The sequence below is a fragment of the Lampetra planeri genome, chromosome 13 (genome assembly GCF_965212315.1).
Source record: "Lampetra planeri chromosome 13, kcLamPlan1.2.h2, whole genome shotgun sequence".
In the NCBI taxonomy this organism is placed as follows: Eukaryota; Metazoa; Chordata; class Hyperoartia; order Petromyzontiformes; family Petromyzontidae; genus Lampetra; species Lampetra planeri.
This window is the reverse complement of record NC_136119.1, coordinates 5,796,731-5,814,476: the sequence shown is the minus strand read 5'-3', so window position 1 is coordinate 5,814,476 and position 17,746 is coordinate 5,796,731. Positions and strand designations below refer to the sequence as shown.

Below are 17,746 nucleotides of genomic sequence, written 5' to 3'. Positions count from 1 at the left end.
TAGAACCCGCGACGACGGATGAACCCGCTGAAGCAGCCACAATTCTGTGCCCCAACTCCGACCATTTAATGTCTCCCCGGTCCCGGCCGAAACCCCCTCGCCGAACCGAATCCCCGAACCCTAACCGGCCCTCCTCCGTCGCCCCGCGACGGCCCATGCATGTCGAGTGTGTGGGCCGAGCGTGTGAGGTGCCGCGACTTGCCGGGGTTTGTAGAGATGCCTTGGGGCCTTGGTCGTCGTCCAGCCGAGATCCCATGGCGCGCTGACGGGGAGCGCGGCAACCGGACGCCACGTGGCCCCGGAGGCCGCAGTTATAGCACGTGATGAGGGTCGTCGGTGATCTCGGTTGCTCCAGCTTGCGGGCCGATCGCAGAGGCGACCGACCCCCCGACCTCCAGTCCCCTGGTCGTTCCGCGGCGAACGCATCCTCTCGCGGACCGACGACTTGGGGTTCGGTGATCACCGGACCCGGAGCTGAGGCCACGGCAGCGTTGCAGACGATCCCCTGTTTGCGTTGAAGGACCTCGTGCGCTTGTATACTCGTAGCGACCCGTAAGGAAGAAATGTCGATCTCGTCGGCCGTGTTGATGGGGACCCCCAGGTCCTGCGCCAACTTAAGCAGCTGCTCCAAAACCATCGCATCCTGGCCCTCCTCGTCCATCCGAGGGAATGCAGCATCGGCGAGAGCCAGCAACGCCGTGCGATAGGCGAGCGCGGTCTCCGTGTCCGCCTTCCGCCTCGCGTAAAAATGATGGCGGCACGCCGAGGGAGGTCCGTAGACCTTGGCCATGAGACCCAGCGCTGCCTTCAGCGTAGAGCGGCCCGACCTCCGAGCAGACATGAAGGCCGCGAGCGCGTTGTCGTCCAACATGGCAGGCAGTGCCCGCAGCGCCGTAGCATCGGACCAGGCAGACATCTCCTGATGCGCCAAAAACCTGCGCTGAAATTGGCCCCAGTCCCCGCCTTCCGCCTTGAAGGCTGACAATGCGGGGAGGCGCTGTTGAAAAATGAAGTCGTCCTCCGCGTCGTGGTTCCTTCCCGCCGCTCCGTCGGTGTGTAAGATGGCGGCCCCAATGGCGGATGACTGATGGCGGTCCGCAGCGCGCGTTGATGACGTAAGAGGGCGCGCTTGGAGAACCGCCGCCACGTGGCGGTCGCCGTTCCCGCCAAAAGTCGACGCCGATGAAATGGCGGGAATCGCCAAGTCATTTTGGCGGGAATCTGCGGGGCGACCCTGTAGAATCTCCGCCGCCGTCTCCGCTCCAGCCGACGAGCTGATTTCCGCCAGGATGGACGCGGCGGCGAGCAGCAGCTCCGCCAGACGAGAGTGCGCCTCACGGAGCACGGCCTCGGTCCCCCGTCGCTCCTCCGGCACCGTCGGCGGATCTTGCAGCGTGGGCCATTCTTCATCCTCACCCCCCGACGGCAGCTGGCCCGGGTCGTCAAGGTTGTCCTCGCGGTCAATCCCGTGGGTCCGATTGGTCTTCCTTGTATCCATGCTTGGAAGACAGTTTCACTTCTGACGCCAGTTGAAGTATCGGAAATGACGGCAGGAAACTTCTTGACGGGTAACACACTTTTTATTAAATCTTGACTTGTCACAATACAACGTGTGGTCTCTATTCTTCCGACGACACACTTTACTTAACTCGTGTAGACTCTCTGCCTCTGGCTACACTCTTACTTAACTCGTGTAGACTCTAGGCCTCTGGCTACACACATCACTCGTCTCGTGTAGACCCTATGCCTCTGGCTACACACTCCACTCGTCTCGTGTAGACTCTAGCTCTCTGGCTACACACATCACTCGTCTCATGTAGACTCTAGCTCTCTGGCTACACACATCACTCGTCTCGTGTAGACTCTAGCTCTCTGGCTACACACGTCACTCGTCTCGTGTAGACTCTAGCTCTCTGGCTACACACATCACTCGTCTCGTGTAGACCCTATGCCTCTGGCTACACACTCCACTCGTCTCGTGTAGACTCTAGCTCTCTGGCTACACACATCACTCGTCTCATGTAGACTCTAGCTCTCTGGCTACACACTCCGCATGCTGACACTGCATGCTCCCCCTACACTCCGCCTCTGGGTTACACCGAGTCCGGGTCCTCACAGGACAGCGGGACTGGGTACCGCAGGGCCCTGTCTCTTCCTCTCCGTCTTCAGTCTTCGCTGGTTACACTCTCCCCGTGCGCCTGTGCGCATCACCTTATATAGTCCCTCCTCCCAGGAGACGGAGCGGATGCGGACCTCGATGTGAGCATCGCTCCTTAGTGAACCAATCACGACGCGCTATCTCTACGATCCGCTTTCCCCCAGCGCGTGTTTCCACTCATCACCCAATCACGCCGCGCTGCCACCCGATCACTCCCACACCAGCGCGTCACCGGCACCCAGCCAATCAGCACCACACAACACACGATCCCGCGCTGACCCCTGATCCCTCACCGTCAGCGCGCGTCACCACACACACATCCAATCCCGACGCGCTGGCACCTGATCGCTACCCCAGCGCGTATCGCCACTACAAATGTATACCAGTATCATCTGTTTCAAATTTAGGAAGAAATAACTAATTCATACCCTCATCTTCAGCTTTGACCAGCTCCTCATGGTCAAGTTCTAAACAATACAAAGAATTACTCTCAAGAAACCAACAAAGTTTGGAATAGAAACCAATTAAAATGCACTATATTGTCTCATGCAGTTGTGAGTTGAATGAAAATATATTTTTTCACTGTTGTGGAAAGCATCGTCTCTTGTTGAGTAGTCCAAGCACTTACACCTCGTTGTTTAATTCCTCTCTGGCAACTATTGCATTGTTACTCAACAGCCTTTAACCATGTACCGACATTGTCTAGACAAGTAGATGAAAATGGATGTCAAACATTCACTCTTGTCATCACCTCCGATTAAAAGAGGGAGTGAGCCATGAGATGTCACACAAAACAAATGGTAATTCCTGCAAAAAACTGCCCAAAATATTCCAATTCCATGACCGCATTTCACAACCATACTGTTGAAATTATTTTCGCGAATACCCCAAGCGGCTTGTGCTATGCAGCGTCAATCCACTCACTGTCTGCACGCCCTAATGGGCCGAGTCCCTGCCACTTACGGGACTCCATTGTCCAGCGTCCCAGGCAAGGCACGGCGGGGTGTTGCAGGACATGGAGTCGGGCGGTTGGGACAGCAGGGACTGGCAGTGGAAGGGTCGCAAGGGTCGCCCATCCCGCTTGTCCACGCAGAGCACCTCGCGCGTCCGCCGCTCTCCTCCGCAGCCCTCCAAGCACTGCACCACGTGCCACGTAGGAGACAACAATCTACATCTGGGACGAGTCAAAAGATGCAGTCCTGTAATGAATTGCTCGCTCATGCCACTGCTGGCAGAAAGGCCTCCACTAGAGAAAGCTCCAGTGAACCTTTCTAGAGGGCATTTGGTTTACCCTTAGGTATGCGTGTACAAATATATATAACTAACTTATTTCGCACCATACATAGCCAACCATGCTAATTGGAGATGAGGGGGAAGGACAACAAATAACATAAAAAGCAGTTCTAAATAAATAACTTTTCAATCTAGATTTAAAGTGCATAGCTGCAGTGGTTTCCTAATATCGTAAGAGCGTTCCAGACAGCCGCATTAGCGCATCTAAAAGCGCGTGATGCAGTGACCGTCTTTGTTCGATGACGAGCCAAAAGCGACTGCGAGGATGCCGGCAGTTCGCGTGATGGTTTATGCTCCTTGACGAGATCAGCCAGGTATTGTGGTTCATTTGTGGCAAGCAACTGTGTGTGTAATCTTAAAAAAAAAGATGTTGATTAAAAATTTGGGAAACATTACATCCGGTTTACAAACCCGCATGTAATGCGACACACGTTTACCACATGTATACAGTATGAGGCCACCATTGATAGATTTACGACACGGAAATGTCATTTATGACCTCTTCCAACATAACTGAACATATTTTTGCATGGTGATGTTTCGACTGTACAACGTAGTAGAAAGTCAGTGAGTTTTATTTTTAAAGGTCAAATCACTTAAGCACAGCAAGGAAGTAGACAAGGTAAGAACAAATACATTTAAACATTTATAAAAATTACATCATGGGACCTCCTTTGCCAGTACCAAAATATGAGAATAAGTTTTCCCCTTTTTTTCTGGCAAAAAACAGGTGTTAAGATGTTAGAATACGAAACTAAAACGTTTTACAAGGAATCATGTCTGCATTAACCACAATACTTGTGGTCAGAATGCAAACAAAAAAACATACTCTGATAATATATGCCATTGTCTTTGAAACTGATTGGTCCACACCAGAGACAGCTTTCTTTTTAGCCGAGTCTCAAAACGGTGTTAGACCAAAGGACGCCAAAACGCCTTTTGGCGTTCTCTGGTCTAAGACGATTTTTCCTGTTGTGTGCAAAAGCTGAACTTGCCTCTGAATCGGTCAAACTGAACGTGGATGTGCGGAACGTGATGAGGCGTGATGAATCGCATTCAACAGAGCCTGCGTGCAATGTGTATTTGGTTGTGTCCGTCATGAATCGGGCCTTTAAGGCAAGGTTGGGTTTGATGGCATGTTCATAATAGCTCGCGCTAAAACACTCTAAAGTGTAAGGCATACGAAATGTAAAAAAATAAATTTTCTAAAGGCTCATTTAATCCTTAGAAAAAGTCCATAAACCTTAAGAGATTTTCAAACATATAGTTGAGTTTGTTATTATATAAAACCAAATGTATGGTTGTTTCTACGCTTTATCCACAACACAGTTGTCTAATTGTGTAGCCTTGACGAAAACGTGTTGATGAAAATGGCGGGACCTTCAACGTAAACATTTTCTATCCTGCCTGACGTGCCTAGAGATCACTGTGCAGCGGGGCATTGGTGAATGATGGCAGCCCTACTTTATGGGAAATTATTGCAATGCTGTGGTTGGTTGAACACTGCTCTGACTGCCTGTTAAATCTCCTGTTGTAAAGGGAAAAATGAGCGCAGCCATGGGGATGAAAACTTTCAAAGGGAAGCAGCTGCATTTCCTGTTGCTCTCAAATGAATACATGAATGAAAACAAGTAATAAACTCGTCCGCCTTAACGATTAACTATGCCGGATGATCGGCAAAACCCACATGCACAGAGGGGAGACTAATTATCTTAGCACCGCCGCACAAACAATTCCCACCTACCACTTTTCAGACCACCTTAATTACTGTAACCAGTGCTGCAGCTATCAATGGTGCAGGTGGTGCAACTGGGCTCTCGGGTTGCAGAGACCCAGGCACCGGGCAGCGGAGAGGGAGAGGGTGCACAGGGGGCTCCGGTTCATTCCTTGGACCAGGACTCGCGTTGCCACCTGTCCTGGTTTTCCCAGGATTGTCCTCTCGTCGAGGGAGATGTCCTGGGAAATCTGTAAATCTCCCCTGGGACATCAAACGTCCCAGTTTTGTCAGTTGTGCAATACACCATTAAAGACGACGCATTCACGTGTAGTTCTCCCCGATTCTGGTATTGTGAGATATTCTTCTTCCCATGATTTATCTCGGTTTTTTGGCACATCAGAAGTGGCAAACCTAACCAGTGCCCATACCAACCAGGCTACGCCACCGATTCCGTCGCCCCACCTTGGTCCACTCGCCGACGATCCAGGTGGCGCAGGGCTGTACGTGACAGCGCCGGGCTGGGGCGGGCCTCTTTGTGGCCGTGCACAGCGACGGTTCCCCTGCACTGCACTCCACCCGGCGCCACATGGACCCCAGGCCGCACGTGACTGAGCACTGCAAACAAGCGCATATCAAGACTCTCATGCCGCAGAAAGTTCAGAATCTGACTCACCTCCCCCACTCATCTGCCCTGTCCCCTCCCTGAATGCTTCCTCTACAAATCATCTCCCCTGAAGTCGAAATGGGATAATCTGTTAAGAAAAGTAAGTGAGCTTGAACAGGATGTGGCTAGACGGGACAATGGCTAGTGGTTGAGACTAACGACAGAGTGGCAGAAAAGGAGGGGAGTCTTTGACCACTTTGTATTTTGTTCGAGAAATTCTCAGTACCTCACTCCAGTTGCCGACCACCCAGCGGGGTTCTCGATCTTGAGTAGGGTGGACCATGTTCTTTGCTGCTGACACAGTGCTTTCAATGTGAGGCCGAGTTGGGAAAGAAGAAGTCGGATGGGAAAAGCGACTGCCGTTGGGTGGCAGCGAAGTGTCCAGTGAGGTCGACGTTGCGGTCTTCGCACTGGGAGCCACAGATGCCCCGAGGGGAGTTTTCTTCTTCTTGTGGCCACTCTTATTCCTTGTCAGCTTGTTTTGACTTTTGGAAGATGATGAATTGTTGTGGAGTTTTTCAACATTTACTACTAACCCTCCTGTGACCGTGCTTGGATTGCCAGTCGGGTTTAATTCGTTAGATTCTGAAGACGGCCATTTTTGTCCCACATGGGCTGGTGAATGTGCAAACGTAGCTGAAGTAGTTGTGGTCTCCTCCCCCAGTGGTTTGTTGGATGACCTGAGTAACTCATCGTCATAGACAAGAGGTAATTTGCTGCCATTGATTATCGGGTCATTAGTATCAGCATCATAGAGGAGGTCTTCCTGGAAACCAATAAAATTATAGTCATCATACAAACTTCCCACTGTGGGATGTGTGGCTTGGCTGTTTGGGACACTATTTTCTATGGATTCTGTAGTGGGCTGCACATAATAGTCATCATTACCTGATGCCACATTATTAGATGGAAAGACTTGGGGCGCAACAAAGGAAGGCACAGTCCCATGCGCAATGGGCAGCTGGTCGCCTTCCAATCTGCGATTAGCGAGGCCGTCAAATTGCTTCCCCGGGAAGCTGCTGTTTTGCTTTTTCAGGGGACCGCCAGAGTTTGCCTCCTTTCCGCCAATAGGGCAGGCCGCCGACGTGCTACAGGCACTCTCGGAGGACGGTCTCGTGTCACGGTCACAGGTGGCACCAGCATCGTCACCGCACTCCACTGAGCGCGTCCTCTTCCCCCCTCCGCCACCGCACGTCACCGAGCACTGAGACACACATAAGTGAACAAGGATCGTCGAGCCGGCAGCAAGGTGTCATTGTGCACACAGCACACAACGCAGCACTGTGTTTTGACTGTATATATACATTTAACAAAGAAAATCAAATCACAGTTGTTGAGCACAAGCTCAGCAATAATACAGCACTATTGAAGTTGTAATACATAAGGCTTACACTATATTTTTGACAAGAACTTGGTACAAGGCACAAACTGTACCAATGGGGGGGGGGAGGTACACAAATGTTTCAGCCCGATGCCTGAGCTCATTGCTCCTGGGTTCTAGGAAGGGGAGACGTTTGGGCTCAATGCCCCGCTCATGTAGGGACTGCAAGCAGGAGCTTAGAGTTTTATACGAGGAAGGGAAGGCAAGGGAAGAGCAACACAAGTAAAGGGAAAAAGGGGTGGGTGGGGGGAGAAGGGGAAGTGCGCTTAACAAATCCACTAAACAAAAACACTTTCACGCACCAAGTGAGCTTATCGTCAGTTTAAATACTTACACTAATCTTGAGGTGAGTAAGATTATAAAAACTGTAGAAGAGACTACAGATGGGAATTCAAAAGCTTGGTAGTTCTATATAAAAAAAAATTATTTAACACATTTGCTGAGCACAGGGTCCAAAGCTTCAAAATGCCAAGCTCCCACGGGCAAAGAGCACTTTAATTTATTCGCGATGAGCGTTTATGTGTTCTGTGAATTGAGCAAGATTACACGAACTTGGGGAAAAGAAACAATGGAAGAGGGATTCCAAAGTCGAGCAATTTGAGAGAAGAAGCAGAAAGATAATTATTTTGACCTGCAGTGTGGTGGTTGAACACGTCACAGGTGACATGAACGTCAGTCTGGTTGGGAGAGCGAGTTCCTCAATGTGGGTGGAGGAATGTGTTGCTGTGACCATGGCGATAGTAGTGATACGAGGGTGATAAGGATGCGACTGGCCACTGACGAGCGAGTGATCGCAGTGAATCTGTGTGTTCCAGGTCATCAGTCAAACCTGACTGCTTTACATTGATTCTGTGTACTGCTGGTACTGCAAAGGCCCACTGGTTTCTCGTGTTATTTATTAACACGGCATATTGATGTGGAACTCTATTTTGTACTGAATTTGTGGTGGTGGGTGTTCACGGATAATTACATTTGCAGATAAGAGGAGTTTTCATCCTATTGTCTGTGAAAGTAATTCCTCTTAAATGTAAAATTAATTAAGTATAAATGCTGATATAGGATTAATTTGTAACGCAATTCTGCTCTTTGATGAACATTTTAACAACAGGAATAGTCGACCCAATTGAATGATACAATCACAATGTTAAACTCAATGCCGATTTTAGAACTATTTAAGTTGCGCTTTATGCATTTAACTGCACAGTTTTTCTCAACTTTGCACGGCAGCGTTCACTGCATTTCAAAAGTTTGAGATGGGGAATTGTCACACAAATTATTGAGCTGTGCCCTCTATTTTAACGTCTGAAAAGTACGGCACTTTTCAGCATATCCAGTCGTAAACAGCAATCAGAATTGTTTTTGAAGTATGTTTTTTTTGGTTCCACTGCCATAACTTAGACAATTCTGTCTCACAATGAAATAAAGTAATATTTGCTCAAATATTTACCACTAATGAGCACTTTTGGATATCTGCAGTTCAAGGGAAAGAATGGAAGATGGTGAGAAAGAAGCTTTGCTTCAGGCATAATGTAGAACATTACAGTTAGCCAGCACCCAATGAGCCATGTTAAATGCCCTATGGAACAAAGGTGTGAAACAGCAAATTATCACTGATTTCACAGCAAACTTACATCAACTGCTATCATAACTTAACATCTTTTGTATGCTTAGTTTATCAGGCTAGTAATCAGCAACCAAACTGACCCACTTGTAACATTTCCTTTCATTATGAATGTACAAAGAGACAAAGAACCAGGGTGCAATGCTCTCAATAGACCTTGGCAAACCAGCACAACAGTAGTCCTCAGCTATCATCTGTGAAACAATGAGAACGCAAAAACAATGGAAAGAGAGAAAAAGAAAAAATATATATATAGAACTAAATTGTACTTTGAACCTCATTGTTGCAACTCTCGGTGAAGGGTTAATGACATTTGGATATTTTTTTACCCATATTTTGGCATCTGGAAATAATTGGTGTGACAATGTCTCCTTAACGGGGTTGCTTTCAGGCCGTGCTAAATGGGCTCCTGTGTGCAATTGACGTGTCCATTTTAGCATTGGGAATCGTGAGAAATCCAATGAAATCTGGGACAAGGTGATATGGTGGTAGGAAACTTTCACGCTGCTAATGGCAGACTTCATGCGACCCACTCTGTTAAGTGAGAAATCACATCGAATGGCATCAACGCGGCGACCGAACATCAACCATTGATTTCCCGGTCTCCAGAGCAACAACACAAGCCACGCCAAGGGCCCTCGTCAGAGCCAAACAATGCTAAATTGTAGTTGTTGCTCTGCATTTACGTCAGCCATACATAAGAAGAAGCATGTACAAGATGGCCCCTTGTTGAAAATATGCATTTCATAAGATGTATTAGAAATATTATGATCCCCCACCCCTTTTCCAAATTTAGGGGACAAATTATTGAAATTCATGGTCATGATGTGAATTAAGATCAGATTTTTTTCAACATTGTCATTAATATAGTGGCCTCTAGACACTGCAGCGGTCGTGTTAATGTCGGGTTGCCAACATTCTGGATTGCCATGAGTCCGTTGTGACCCGAACAGCTCGGAAAATGGCATCCGTGTTTAGGTGGCAGGAGTTGATTTGTATTGAGATCTGGTGGTATTGTGTTGAACTGTACACCGTTCTGATGGACCTAGGTGTGACATGGAGCAAGCTCATGTATATTCATCTCGATGTAATGTAACATGTTATGCATATTCATGCGAGGTGTGCTCATGCATATTAATGTACACACAGCATGTAAGAACAAGCCCCTGGCCATAGCAGGGCGTCACTTCCTAAACTTTTGTGTGAGCTGAGTTTTGTAAGGGGGAGCTCCTAAATTAAAGGAATAAAAATCTGCCATTTACCGGACTGAATCAAAGTGGTTTACGTTGCACAAGACATAACGTTTCCCTAGGCTGCCTGAAAAATACTTTTGGACAGATTATCTGTCATCTTCTCCTCTTCTCCACCAATCATTCTGTTTTCTCGCTTTTTTCCCAATTCCATGAACATCTCGGCCAATCCCATGTCCCGCTTCCCAGAAACTGTCCCACTCTACCCCGAAACAGTATTCCCTCGTTCTTCACGAAGAGAAAGTGATGAGATAAATCTACGAGAGAGAATGTGATGCGAAAAAGTGGTAAGATAAAGTAATTACATAAAGTGATGAGATAATTTTCACGTATTATGTATTTATTTAAGGTGATTTGTTTCAAAGATTGGTTTTCATAAGCCAACATAATTATCCATGAAATGTGTTATTCACGAGCATCTCCGGAACGTACCTCTCGTTAATAACGAGGAGTACGTAATATGAGTATAATAATGCATGATTAAACATCTACCATTGAAGTATATCTATAAATTTTGGAAAACAATATGTTACTGTGAATAACTTTGGTGAGAACGTGTAACTTTTGCCTGATTCTTCTTATTACAAACTGTATTATTTATTCGTGCAAACCCATTGTGCATATTTCATACTTGTACATACTATTTGTCATTTCTAGATTTTTGTAAATTCTAAACTTAGGCCTTGGTTTGTGATAGCTTCAATCAATTTGATGACTGAATTAATTTCATAATCAACGATTTTTGGGTTTAGATCGCGTTATTTATAAATGTGTCGTAACCCTCCACCACCCGACACGGCCAATCAGTAAAAAAGTGTCACGTTGACAAAAGACAAATAGTTCACTGCTTTAGCCCACCGGTGTGTTGAAGCGTGAAACCACAACATTTACAGTTTGAGTACGACGTTTCGCTGGTAATTGCATCCAGCATCATCGGGCAATTCGCCAGAATGGTGAGGCTCTGCTGTGTCTCCCGTTCTTATATAGAGCAGCAGCAGGGTGACGTCATCATTAACTCATTAACTCATCAGGTGCAAAGATTTGAGGGGGGGGTTATTGTAATTATATACTTGATTAGTAATAAGGCTATTGTTACGATGCGAGTTGTAGATTAGTAATCATTTGGAATGTGTTCTATTGTGATTATGCTACATTAATAATCAGTTAGTGCTTGTTTCCCTTATAAGGAATTGTAATGCATCTTATTTAATAATACGCTTCCAGGCCGCACTAAGCCTGTAGCTGTCTGAGCGATTAAAGTTATTTCTGTTTCTCTCAATCTCAATGGATTCTCTAATTAGTCTTTGCCAGTAGTAACTAGTTTTACACAACACTTCAACGTTGTCAAAATCAATTGAGTGTCCTTGTTGGCAAGCATGTTCTGCCACTGCCGACAGTTGTGTTTGCGATAGTTTAATATTTCTCTGGTGTTCTTTTAGTCTTACACTAACGTTACGCCCTGTCTGTCCAATATAGCATCTGCCACATACACAATTAATCCGATATACACCTTCTGTTGATAATTTAGGTAATTCGTCTTTAGTGCACGTTACTAGTTGTTGAATTTTGTGTACTGTACCAAATCTTACTGTAATGTTTTGCTTTTGCAAAACACGGGCTAATTTGTCAGTTACTCCTGAGATAAATGGTATTTTTATTGTTTTAATAATCTGATCGCTTTCAGCAGTGTTGCTTTGCGATCGTGATTTGGCATTTAGTGCTCTGTTAATTTGAGCATTATTGTAGCCATTCTGTCTTAGTGCTTCTTTAACATGTTTAATCTCTCTCACTAGACTTTCATCATCTGACACTGTTTTAGCCCGATGTATGAGCGTCTTGATAAGAGAGGATTTCTGAGCTGGGTGATGATGCGATTTTGCATTCAGATAGGCATCAGTGTGCGTTTGCTTTCTGTAAACGCTGTGTGTTATTTTACCATTTAGGCCATGCCCAAGTAAAATATCCAGGAACGGGAGTGTGTTATTCACCTCCATTTCCATGGTGAACTGAATGGCCGGGTTTTGTGCATTGAGATGATTTAGAAAATCGTTAAGTGTATCTTTACCATGTGGCCAGACAACCAAAGTGTCATCCACATATCTAAACCAAAAGGATGGTTTTAATGTGCTCGAGGCAAGTGCTCTGGTTTCAAAGTTTTCCATGTACAAATTTGCTATAGCAGGAGATAAAGGAGAGCCCATTACTGCTCCCTCCCTTTGTTTAAAGAATTCACCTCTCCATAAGAAGTAAGTGTTATTTAAACAATGGTCAGCGAGTTTCGGAATATCTTTTGGTAAATCTGTATTCTTTACCAGTGTATCAAGTAATTTAAGCGACTCGCTCACTGGAACCTTAGTGAATAGCGAAATCACATCAAAACTCACCAAAATATCATTAGGGTTAAGTTTAATATCTTTGATCATATTCACAAGATGTTCTGAATTTCTTATGAATGATGATGTCCTACCGATGTAGGGCTGTATTTGTTTAGTTACATATTTTGCTAATTTATATGTGGCAGAGCCAATTGTACTGACTATGGGTCGTAAAGGGATGCCGATTTTATGGATCTTTGGTAGCCCATACAGTCTAGGTGGTTTTGAAGCCCTTGGCTTAATTAGGAATTGCTCATTTTTTGGGATTAATGAATTTGCAATGATTGCAGTAGTCTTACGTTCCAGAGTATTAGTTGGATCTCGTTTAATTTTAATGTAGGTACTTTCCTCTAATAAATCTTTAATTGTATTATCATAATCGGCTCGTGACATCACTACAGTAGTGCGGCCCTTATCAGCTGCTAGGATTTGAATATCTTTATTTAGACGAAGCTCTCTTAAGGCTTTTGCCTCGTTCGAGCTAATATTTACTTTCGGTACTTTACTATTCTCAATTATTTTGGCAACCTCGTGTCTAGTCATCTCTGCCTCATTATGTGGAAGGAGTCTTACTGCTGATTCTACCTCAGCAATTATCTCATCCACTGGAATTGTGCGTGGGGTAACGGCAAAGTTAAGGCCTTTAGAAAGGACAGAAATCATGTCAGTGGTTAAATCAGTGTTAGTCAAGTTCATTACGGTTTTGTTTTTAAATTGTTCGTTTTTAATAGGGATTTGTTTATTGTAAAGTCTAGAAAATTTGTTAATTTGGTTAGCATTTGTTAGATTAAACACATTATCAGCCGATTGTTGTGTTATAGTATCGATTATATTCCAATCATGCATGGACACACTATTGCTTATATTTAAATGTAAATGCTTTAGCGATTCAGAAATGCTGGATAATTCACTCCTGTTACGACACATTTATAAATAACGCGATCTAAACCCAAAAATCGTTGATTATGAACAATATTGGTCGCGAAAGCCTACGTGTTAAACTGAATTAATTTCCTTTAAATTTAATTTTCATAGTCTACAAAGGCTATTTTATATTCATTTGTCCATATTAATTTTTATCATATATACACTTGTTCACGCAGGAAAGCCTAATTGAATCTCAAGATTCTTGAGGGGAGTAAACCCAATTCAGTAATTTGCAGGTAATATTTCAGCATTTCGATCGTTGGCCAACTCAGAGGAAACCAACCCAAAACAGTGGGATAACATACAAACTTCTCACAGAAAAGACACTTGAGTTAGCAATCGAACCCAGGTGTGTATTGCTGTGAGGCACACGTATTAGCACTGTGCCACTTTACCATCAGATTAGACAAAAATATGTATTTAAAAAACACATTTAAGCTAAAATAACGCGCTGCAAAGAATCAACCACATCCTGTGGAGACCATTGCCTTTCCTGCCTCATTTCTCACCGTCATGGAAACTTGGGTTTACAGAATAGGCTTTTATGCTCACTCTCTTGAGAGGCGCTAAATGAGCTCCCTTCCATGCATGCCACTGGCTCCCTCAAAGCTCCTCACTGATTATTTGCACTATGACCCTGCGGATCTCGGCAGTGTTGGCCAAAAACCTGTGTAAATAATGCTCACGTCTTGGCACTCAGTACTCTTCTATGTAGAACAACTTTCTCGGGCTGTCACGATACTGGCTGCATTCCTGATTGCGGATAATTATTTTTTAACCAGGTTTACAACACCCCCCCAATGTACACAACCTCCACGTGTGTCTGAGTGTGAATATGCATAGACGTGACAAATATATGTGCACAGGTATATGTTCATGCACAAGCATGTGTACATGCCCAGGACTGTATACGTGTGACCCTGTGTGTTGTATGCTTACATTGTACACTGTACTTGAACAGCAATGTAACAGTACGTGTCAAGCCGACGATAAACAGGTTTAAGTTCCTGATGTACAACTTTGTTGCATGCATTCCAATGTTTTACAAATCCAATTCTGAACAATGGAACGTTATTGCTTCTGTTTTTTTTCCAACATGCTTGCACGTTACTGAGCCATTAAAGTTAATCTCAGCCGAAATCGATAATTATTAATAATGTATAGGTATAGCCACGTGAGCTGGCGTATTGGTCCATTTTTGCCAAATTAGAAAATGATCTGCACAAATCAACAGGGAAGAGACACAACAAAATTACTCCCAATTGCAAAATCACAGCAGACGATGTCTATGATACAAAACCCCTGGGAGGCCTGACCCCTACCCTCCCCTGTTGCCTGGGCAGTTTGGCCTGGGGAGCGCAGCCAATGTAGGCAAGGGAAAGTGTCTGCTCGGCCTCTGAATATACAGAATAAGAAAAAAATGTGAACATAACAAATAACAATTGAGGCTACGTCATTTACAGCATGATGGATACAGAAGTTGGGTTGCCATGATCACCGCATGACCCCACTGGGTAAACAAGGGAACTTGTTGTATGTGCAACAAATACATTTCAAAATTATTTGTAACACATATGTGAGTTGTTGACCCACATTCAACCTTATTTGCTCACCATCGGCAACATTCCACCACATCGGTTATCAACAACAAAAAATACAGCTACTTAGATCTTTGTGGCTGTTCTGTTACAGCTCTGATGTTTTCAGGTTGCACCTTGTATTGTTTGGCATGATGTCCAACATTATGCTCCACCTGCTGGGTGCTTCTTCAGAAACAGAATTGAGATCTGAGCACGTGGAGCGAAATGGCAAACACCCTGCTGAACAACATGTGGTAAAAGTAAAAATCACATCGCAGAGCTACCAACGCAAATGCTTGAAAGCAAATACACAGGGTGGCAAGGGAGCAGAGGCTGTGGATGGCTGCTCCCGCAGTGATTGAATGCCATTGCGGGTTCCCGTTCTGACCTCAGTCCAGTTGCCGACCACCCATCGCGAGGGACACGGCACGTGCTGGTTGCAGGGGCTCTGCAGCTTGGGCTTGGGCAGATGTTCGCACTCGGAGTTGGGCAGAGCCTTCTGTGCATCCGGCCCGATGCTGCGCAAGCACAGGACTGTGCGATGCGCCGTGCCATTACGTCCACACGTGGCAGAGCACTTCTGCCAGTCTCCTGCCCACCACCTGATGAAATGAGGGAGGAGGAGAGGGGCACCAACTCAATTTGCGGTTGCTAAAGCATTGCTATGACTACGAAATGTCCTGGTTTGTCCCGATCAGTCCTGTTTTTGAAAGGCTGTTCCAATGTCTCATGAAGTATTCGTGATGTTCTGGACTTTTGTCCTGGTTTAACACTCTCTGGACTCATGCTCGACTCATGAAATGGGCAAAGGGCGGGGATAGCTGAGTATTGGGTGTGGATGGCCGAGGACACAGGAGTAGATAGGGCCTAAGCAGCGGGGAGGTTAATATCAGAAAGAGAAAGACATTGTTGCAAGAATAGAGGTTATTACTACAGTTGTATGTCTGCTGTACACACATCACATTATGATGAGATTTATTAAATTTTTGCCTAATTTACAACACATGTATGGGTCAAATAAAAAAGCAGACTACCGTAACAAATGCAGACATGGTGGTTCAGTGGTTCATTCACTGTGCTTTGCATATGGTGACCTGAATTCAATTCCTGGCCATGGCTAACGAAGTGGCGAGTGATACTGGGACACGTGCTGGACTCTTTTACCAATCCCGTTTACCAATCAACACTCACCAGCGTAGTGCAGAATGGTAAACAAAAACCCTCCCATAACTGACAGTATGGGAGGCCTTCACCCAGCAGTGGACCGACAGGACTATAATTTTAAACAAGATGTAAGTAAAATTTTGGAAGAGCCTCTGGTTTTGATTTATGTTCAACATGAAGTATTGACTACCATAAACAGCATGGATAGGTTAGCTGCCACATTAATAAAGCGATTAATGTTTTCATATATTGCCATGGTTTCTTGTATCTAATAAAAATTACCACTGAAGTCATAGGTGACACCAATGATGATAGCGAGTCTTACATTGAAACGTCTGTATCATTTTAAGTACAGCGTAAGCAACCTTTGCACGTTTGAATACAGAGGGTGTATACATATTTTAAACATTATTCTTGACCCAATATGGAAAATCTGCGGCAGAATTGTGCACAGGATACTGTCATCCATCTCCCCCTTTTTAATAATTAAGGAAAGCTCAAGATCCTTAATGTCCCACGAGCCGCAATTTTGTCCATATCATTCAATATTTGTTTAATAAATCAATATTTTCCAACAAACGTACGCATGCAGGTGTGTCGTGGAATTTTTTCCACCCATCTAAAGGCAGACAAAAGACAAAATAATTGCTCAATTTTATTGAGTGGATGTGTGTAGATTGAGCTCTGGTACATGGTCTTCTGCCAGAATGTGTGATATGTTGTGCCATATTTGACTACTGTCAAATACAGCTGACAACACGTGTGCCTTTCTGTTAAGATAGAAAAATAACAAACTGAACTTCAATTTTCGATTTAAAGCTTTCGTGACTGCAGGGATTCATCTTCTTGGTTCTTTCGGTAAAGTCACGTAGAAGGGAAGTAATAAATTAATAAAATAAAACATTATAAAATTATAAAAATAATAATAAAAATAAAACATAATACAATTATTTTATTATGTTTTATTTTTATTATTTATTACTTACCGAAAGAACCAAGAAGATAAACTGAACTTCATAACATAATTTTTCAAAATGATGGCAAAACTGTATGGTGATGTTTATTTAAAAAATACACCATGTGTCTTGAGGTGGACATAAGATGGCAATTGTGAATGTCACCCTGTCGTATCTCCAGTTTATTCCTACAAAGCCAAACACTCTGTAATAGGATTGGCCAAATATCTCAATGTACGTAGCTGGACCCTCCTAATTATTAGTGTTTGAGACTCAGTGATGCTTTTCCAGGGAAACAATTGACATTATACAATTTCAGAACTGTTCAATAGTTGCAGTATATGCATGCAATTTATAAGTTGGGAGTGGTTTCCGAGGTATGTTATACTCACTTAAATATACAGTATTGTCCTGTAATGCGTGCGGAAGCAAAATATTTAGGTTAAACAGCATAATGGCAAGAATCTGCAAAACTCACAAGGCCCCATTATTATCCCAATTAATTTTTTGTTACCACGAGTTTCGTGACTGTTTTTCAGGAGGGTCTTGCCAAGATTTCACATTTGCGGCGATGCTTGTTCGTATATTTCTAATTTCATAATTTTCAACAAAATAATTGCATGGAAGGCCAATCCTAAACACACGATTCACTCTCTTGAA

The 17,746-nt window shown here is 44.5% G+C and overlaps 1 protein-coding gene across 1 annotated transcript in view; it reads right to left on the bottom strand.

Annotated features, from left to right (window-relative positions):
- The window catches only part of LOC144721967 (A disintegrin and metalloproteinase with thrombospondin motifs 7-like), a 92,099-nt gene that overhangs the window by 19,430 nt on the left and 54,923 nt on the right, over nucleotides 1-17,746 (bottom strand). Inside the window, exons 18-21 of the mRNA XM_078599972.1 lie at nucleotides 15,355-15,568; nucleotides 6,059-7,036; nucleotides 5,631-5,783; nucleotides 3,122-3,295 (exon numbers count right to left, since the gene is read on the bottom strand). Coding sequence (XP_078456098.1) covers nucleotides 3,122-3,295; nucleotides 5,631-5,783; nucleotides 6,059-7,036; nucleotides 15,355-15,568 — 1,519 coding nt within the window. The remainder of the gene's footprint in view (nucleotides 1-3,121; nucleotides 3,296-5,630; nucleotides 5,784-6,058; nucleotides 7,037-15,354; nucleotides 15,569-17,746) is intronic.